The sequence below is a fragment of the Corvus kubaryi genome, unplaced genomic scaffold, assembly GCF_017639235.1.
Source record: "Corvus kubaryi isolate FWS band 111438036 unplaced genomic scaffold, C.kubaryi_AGA036_p1.0 37341, whole genome shotgun sequence".
NCBI classification, from domain to species: domain Eukaryota; kingdom Metazoa; phylum Chordata; class Aves; order Passeriformes; family Corvidae; genus Corvus; species Corvus kubaryi.
The window spans coordinates 5,982,500-5,989,013 of NW_024581112.1; the positions used below are offsets into that span (position 1 = coordinate 5,982,500).

General features: G+C 44.0%; 1 protein-coding gene across 4 annotated transcripts in view; it reads right to left on the reverse strand.

Moving 5' to 3' along the window:
- Window positions 1-6,514, reverse strand: part of PLA1A (phospholipase A1 member A) — a 28,380-nt gene that overhangs the window by 15,625 nt on the left and 6,241 nt on the right. For all 4 annotated transcript variants that reach the window (XM_042031735.1, XM_042031736.1, XM_042031734.1 and 1 more), the window contains exon 2: window positions 559-635. In XM_042031735.1, coding sequence (XP_041887669.1) covers window positions 559-635 — 77 coding nt within the window. The remainder of the gene's footprint in view (window positions 1-558; window positions 636-6,514) is intronic.

The following is a 6,514-nucleotide window of genomic DNA, read 5'->3' on the forward strand; positions in this document are numbered from 1 at the left end:
AGCGATATTTTTAGAGATCAGGAGCCAGTCTAAGTAGCAAAAGCAGGTCCAGTGCCAGCACAGCGAATGTCAGAAATGGCATAAGATGTGGGGGATCATCAGTAAAGGCAAGGCAGGATGTGCACTGCAGTGAAGCTGCAGGTGATATGGGACTGCAGATGTGATCACTAAGGCAGTCTCATTGACAATACAGTTAAAGAAAGAAATGGAACTGTGGCATTTCTTTATTTTCTCTCAGCTACCACAGAGTACACCTGCCGAGCTTTAGAAGCAGGAGATGCCACTGCCAGAGGCCGAGTGGTCCCTTTTCTGCATCCTTACACTTCAGGGTAAAGCTGGATCATTCTTGTAAATCAGGTTAATGGAATTAAATCACTGAGAGTGATTGAATCAAAGCATAGGAGAAGACAGGACCATTCTTGCACAACTTTTTCTTCTCGGCACGTAACAAGATTATCACAAGGACCTCTTGACATACAGCTTGTTTAGGGAGAATTGAATTCAGATCCTTCTGTGTAAAGCCTTCAATCCCTTGCTAGGCACTCATGTTTTTCTTACCTGTTTGTGCTGAGCTGGGCAGCATGAGGACAGCAAGAATAATGAGCAGTTTTCTCTTCGGATCCTCAAACATCTTCCTGTTCATCCAGTACATGTATAAGGATTGGGAATAGGATACAGGGGGAAAACAGCTGTGGTTAATTATCAGCTTGACTTTGTAATGATCAACCAGCCTGTGCACTTTTGGGAAAATGACCTAATTTGGATTTTGAGCAGTTACCTCTGCTCTTATTTAACCATTAGTCAAAATCTGAAGCAGAGGCTTCACTGACTTTTTGGTTGACTAAAGGAGATGTTGACCTTCCTTTCCTCCCTACCTCCCTTTCCTCAAGGGAAACTTCTCAATTCAGAAATCAGCTAGTGAAACCAGTCCCAGCAAGCGATAGAGTTACAGTGCTTTATCCTTGCTACCTAGACCTTTCTGCCAAATTCTGACTAGGGATGCTGGTTTATCACAAGGCTTCACAGTAAGTCCATGCCAGGAAGATTCATATCAGCCTTGCATCAAATTTTCCTACTGCATTGCTGTAGTAGGAAAACTTAATAATTTCTACTTTTGGTCAGATACCTGTAACAGCCTAAAGAAGGCAAAACAGTGGATTATATCTGAAAAGTGAAGGGAAAGGCAGGCTAAAATGTAACTGGTGGTCATTTCACCATAACATGCCCAGATTACATTATTTAGAGGGGGGGCACCCTTCAGTAATGCGCCAGCATCATAAGCATGCAAATACTTTAAAAATACCTTTGAATAAAAAAATTTACCACTTTGATGTATACAGATGGAGAAGCATAAGTGCACACCCAAATGTCTAACACAACATTCATGATGTGGTGGTTCCATATCCCTGGCTGAGATGGACTTTCAGGTAATGACACACCTGTGTCCTGTGTGTTGGTCCATCGTGCTGAACAAGGCAGCTTTGCTCTTGACTGTGCTGAATGGCAGGAATGGTAACAAGCTAAGTAAAGTTCCCTGTCCAGGCACAAATCTACAGTGGCTTAGTTGAACATTAAAATGAAGAAATTTCATCAGTCTGATCAGGAAGATGACCAAAGACATTTCAAAAGGCATCAGACATTACTTTTCTTTATAACTACTGGTGATAACAGTAATTTCCTTACCCCAGTTTGTTCCACCTGAAGGCTTTGGGACTGTTTTAGGCAGAAGACCATTTTATTTCCAAGTTTACTGACATAAATTTCTCCAGTTTTCACTGAAAGTTAGGGAGCATCAGCTGCCTGGCCTGGAGGACTATTGAAGCCCCATCCCAACAACATCCTCCCAGAGATACATACACAGATACATTCTGACCCTGAAATACTTGCCTCTGGGATCAAGCTGGCTTATTGTCAGAGGAGCAGGTCCTTAGCGTCTCATAAATATGTCATTGAGTTTGTCAGCCCAAACAATTTTCCAGGATTGAAAGCTGCAATACAAATAGCCAGCTCCTGGCTTCCACCCCAGTCTTCATCTTTCCATCCCCAGCGCTAGATTCATGCTTATTCTCAGATTGTAAAATAAAGCCTGTGCACTCCAATGGGCCCATTCCTTCTTTGCCAAGTCCTATTGGAATTTTGAAATGCCATGTAATACAAAGCAGGCACCAGTATTACAGCCCTAGAGTTAAACAAAACTTTGGCCAAGATGTGCAGATCTATTTTCATTTTGTGTATTTGCAGACCTGTTAAACAAGATCCTGGCGTTTAACAATTCTGCAAATGCACAAAACTGGTGTTTTCTAAAAAAGAAATTTCTTAACAAAATTGAAAATTTTGTTTCCTGAGTAGTTGTTTTTTTTTCTTGTAATCTCATATTTAGTAATTACAGGATGTTTTTTATTATAGCAGCACACTGTGGCAATTTCTTACGCAAGCAGCAAAAGCCGCTCAGTTACTCTGTGCTTAAAATGCTCTTACTAGTAAAACTATTTTGGTGTGAAGAGTTTTCTTTTTATTACTTGTGAACTTAATTACTGAGTAATTATATATTATTAAGTTTTTTAAGTAATTATACATATATTAAGTTTCTGAACTATATATTAGTTCAGAAACTTAATTCCACTTGTTTTACTTCCCAATGGGAGTGATTATAATGGCAGTGGGAGCACTGTTGCAAAGACTTTCAAACCACTTTAGATTTCTTTTAATAGTCCCTTACAGTGCACAATCATGAAGCACAGTGTGATTTGCTTGAGAACGTCAGGGATAAGGAAAGCAAACAAACTTGATTTTATGCACAGATCCTTTTAATTAAAAAAAATTTTTTAAACGTGCTTTCTGCATGTTCTAGCAAATGCTGAAAGTGCCAAACTCAGCCGAAAATGTTGAGTCCCCACCCACAAAGCAACAGCTGGCAGAGGCATATAAGCACTGCAAATACCCAGTGGTCAAGTGGATATCTGATCACAAGAAAATTCACGTAGACTGGAAAACTAATTTTTGATACTGGAAACAATGCAGTTGGGGTACCAGCACCAGACCTTGGGGGAAGCCAAGTGTGAGCTAAGGAAATGATGACTATTTAAAATCTCTCCCTGTGGCCTTCGCACTCGAAAAAGGGCATGAAAATACACCCAGAGCTTAGCTCGCTGTTAAGTCCCGTGTGAGGAATGAGACAACTCTTGGTTCTTAATTAAAATAATTAAGAACAATGTATTAAAAGAACAATCAGCAAAAAAAATTGCAAGTACAAAAGAATTATAAAGCCAAAAAATCCCCGGGTCTGCAGTGATTAGAGATCTTGTTGGCTGAACCGGCTCAAAAGTCCCAAGGCAGAGACCTTACAACGCTGGGGTGACTTCAGCTAGCCCAAAGTCAGAATGGTTAAATTGCCTTTTGAAAGACGTAGAGGCCTGTGCTCCCAGCATCAGGCTTCACCAGCAACTCATGTGAGGTGAAAATGGCCCCTCCAATCTGGTGTCCAGCACTTTTATAGAGTCTAGGTCCCACCCATGACCGCCCACTGTCCAGCCTCCATGGTCCTGGATGATTGGTGGTGTCTTGAGGTGAGGTAATCTCAGTCTGCCAATGGCTCGCTGTTGTCTCGGGGAAAAAGTCCTTATTAAAATTCCAGGTTGCCACGGTGCTGAGTTGCAGGCCAACGGCCAGGTTCCAAAAATATCTGTCAGTTAGAAGGTCTCCTTTTTGGCAAAGCTCAAAACTCACTTAAAACTTACAAATGTTAAGAACACTTGGTAAAAGGTCTAAAACTGGGCTATAAGTATTTCAGAGAACTCTTAAGAACAGGGTAATTAACTTGGACACATACAGGAATTAAGACATTGTGGGTTTTTACCCTTTTTAGGGACTAAAGAGGGGAACAAACTTGTGGAACTTTATTAACAAGGGATTTTTAACGAGGAATTATGTAAAACACTCTTTAATCAACTAATCAGGAGAATAACTTTGGAACTTAATAACTCTCAACTGGGTTGATGATTTGAATAAACAATAATTAAACAATTAACAATTAAAAGTTGAAACACTTAATATGCAAAGGCCAACACTCCATTTCATATATGACATCCTGGATCACCTCTACTGCTGGAATACTTGGTCTCACAGCTCCTGTATTTTCTGTCATTTGCCTGTGGAGTAGAAACCATGGCTCTGTGTTAAGCATGTAGACTCCTGTGTATTGTTCCCAGGACTGACAGAGGAACTGGGATTAGTTCTCATCTCAACAAAATACAATTTGAACTCCCAGCTTTCAGAAGAGTGTCCCAACAATGGCAGAGCGGGAAGTAAACATCGAAGATTGTCTTGGCAACTGAGGAAGACAAAACATGGGCAAGTCTGCCTGGGTACTCTATCAGGGAAGGAGGAAAACCAGTCATCTGAGCCTTTCGTGAGTACTTAACTTATACAGGCACCTGGTATGCCTGTATAAGTATGCATAAGAAGGGAGAATGCATCCTTACCATGTATTAGCAAGTAGAGGAGCCTAGGTGAGGGCACCAGCCTCCATGTTCAAGTTTCTCTCTCACTTTCTCTGCCCTGTGAAGCCCTAATCATCTTCTACAACATGGAGCAGCTCAGTAGGAAGAATATAGGCCTGCCTTAAGTGCATGTGGGCGACCTCCTGTGGTTCCTTCCACCCTAAAATAACCTGTTTCAAAGTGAAACTGTCTGGTTGAGATTCCTCTCTCCTAACCCTGAAGATTTCATGACCTACAGGGAAGTTGTAGCGTGCAAGCATCCTCCCAGCAACAAGATTCAATCCAAAGTCTCTGACATCTTGGGAGGACATTTTACCTAACAAGAGGACTAGTCAGCAGCAGAGAATATGTGCTGCTGCCTGAGAATGCTGCAGGAAGATGGCTATGTTACATTTCTGGCATAAACACTGGGACTTGGAGCCTTTACAGGGTAGGGAGCTCCCTTTGACACTCTAATTAGACATTGAAAACAGAGGGGAAAAGGTAACTGAGGGACAGAAAGGCTCCACGTGGGTTTCTCTCGCTGAGCAAAAGGAATTTATGGGACAGGCCTGACTCGATTTGTGAGTTACATGTCATGACATTGCAACACAGCTATGGGAAAAGGATCAGTGTTACTCTGTTTCTGTAACAACTGAATGAGACAGAATTGCTCAGCCCAAGATGCAGTGTCACTCCAGCTCATGCTGCAGCCTTCAGCGATGAGTTAAAGGAGCTTACAGTAATTCCTAGAAGGAGAGGAAAAACAGTTCCTCAGAGTTGGAATATCTTCAGTATTTATTCTGGGAGGACCTCTGGCTAGAGATATCCATGGTTGCCAATTTTTTTTTCTGATTCTATTGTGTGAAGAGTAAAGCTGAGGTTGCTCAAAGGGGTGGTGAATAGCCCAACACAGCTGCTCATGAGTGTGGCGGCCAAGTGCAGTGGGAGAGATCCAACTTGGAGAGAAACCTCTGGTGAGAGCCTCCCTCACAGCACTGCGCTGTGCTGGTGTTCGCCAGGACAGGCAGCCAAGCTGCTGGGGCTGAGCATGCTTTGAGGCTGTAAGGTCTGCAGCTGGACCCTTCTCGGCCAGGGTAATGCATTGAGTGGGATGCAGGCGAAGGAGGCTGAAGCATCCACTCACAGCGACTCACTGCCGTGAGAGGAAAGCTGACTCCCAGCTGCCACTGGAGTATTTGTCAGAGCAGCGATTTTTCAATAGCTGCTGCGTATTTATGTTTTCCAAACTGTTGTGGCATTTTCCCTTTCTTCCTCAAAAACACTCAGTAGTGTCAAGAGGCCAGACATCCATGAAACAGAATCTGTGTTTTAGTTTTGTGAATGGGCTGCTGAGCAGTTGGTGTCAAAGAAAACCCCCAGAAGTCAGCGTTGGTTTCTGTTCCATTTTTTTTCCTTCACTCAGCCCCCAGAGACCAACCTCACCTTGGGTGGAACAGGAGAGCGTGGCCAGGCTTAGCCTCGAGCCCATCCCTCAAAAGGTGATATTACCAGGTGTCCCTCAAAGAGAACAATGGGCATTTTTGGAAGCACGAATATCAAACACCAGGCTCCAGGGAATACTAGGAGTGGAAGGTGTCCCTGCCCATGGCAGAGGGATTGGAACTGACCCAAACTATTCTGTGGTCGTTTCCTGAGGTGGCGAGCTGCGTGCCCCCTGCCCAAGTTCGTTCTTCCCCTAATCTGCGGGCTCCCACTCCACACGAAATTGATTTACTTTCAGCTTTTCAATTATCACAGCTGAACCTCCCTGACGTAAGAGCAACGCAACTTCTGCCGCCAGCCTTCGGTGGAGCTGCGCCCTTTGGTGTAGGCGGCACCACCTGGCACTCCAAGCCCCTGTAAGGCATCCGACACCCACAGGGCGCACGGGAGGCGGCCGCCGCGGCTGAAATGCCCTTTCCCCCCAGTCACGGAGTTGTCAGAAAAAGCGCCCATGGGGACCTCCGAGCACATGGGGCCACCAGCAGTGCGGGACGCAGGCCTGGGCCGGGGCGGGACAGGTCGGGGCTGGG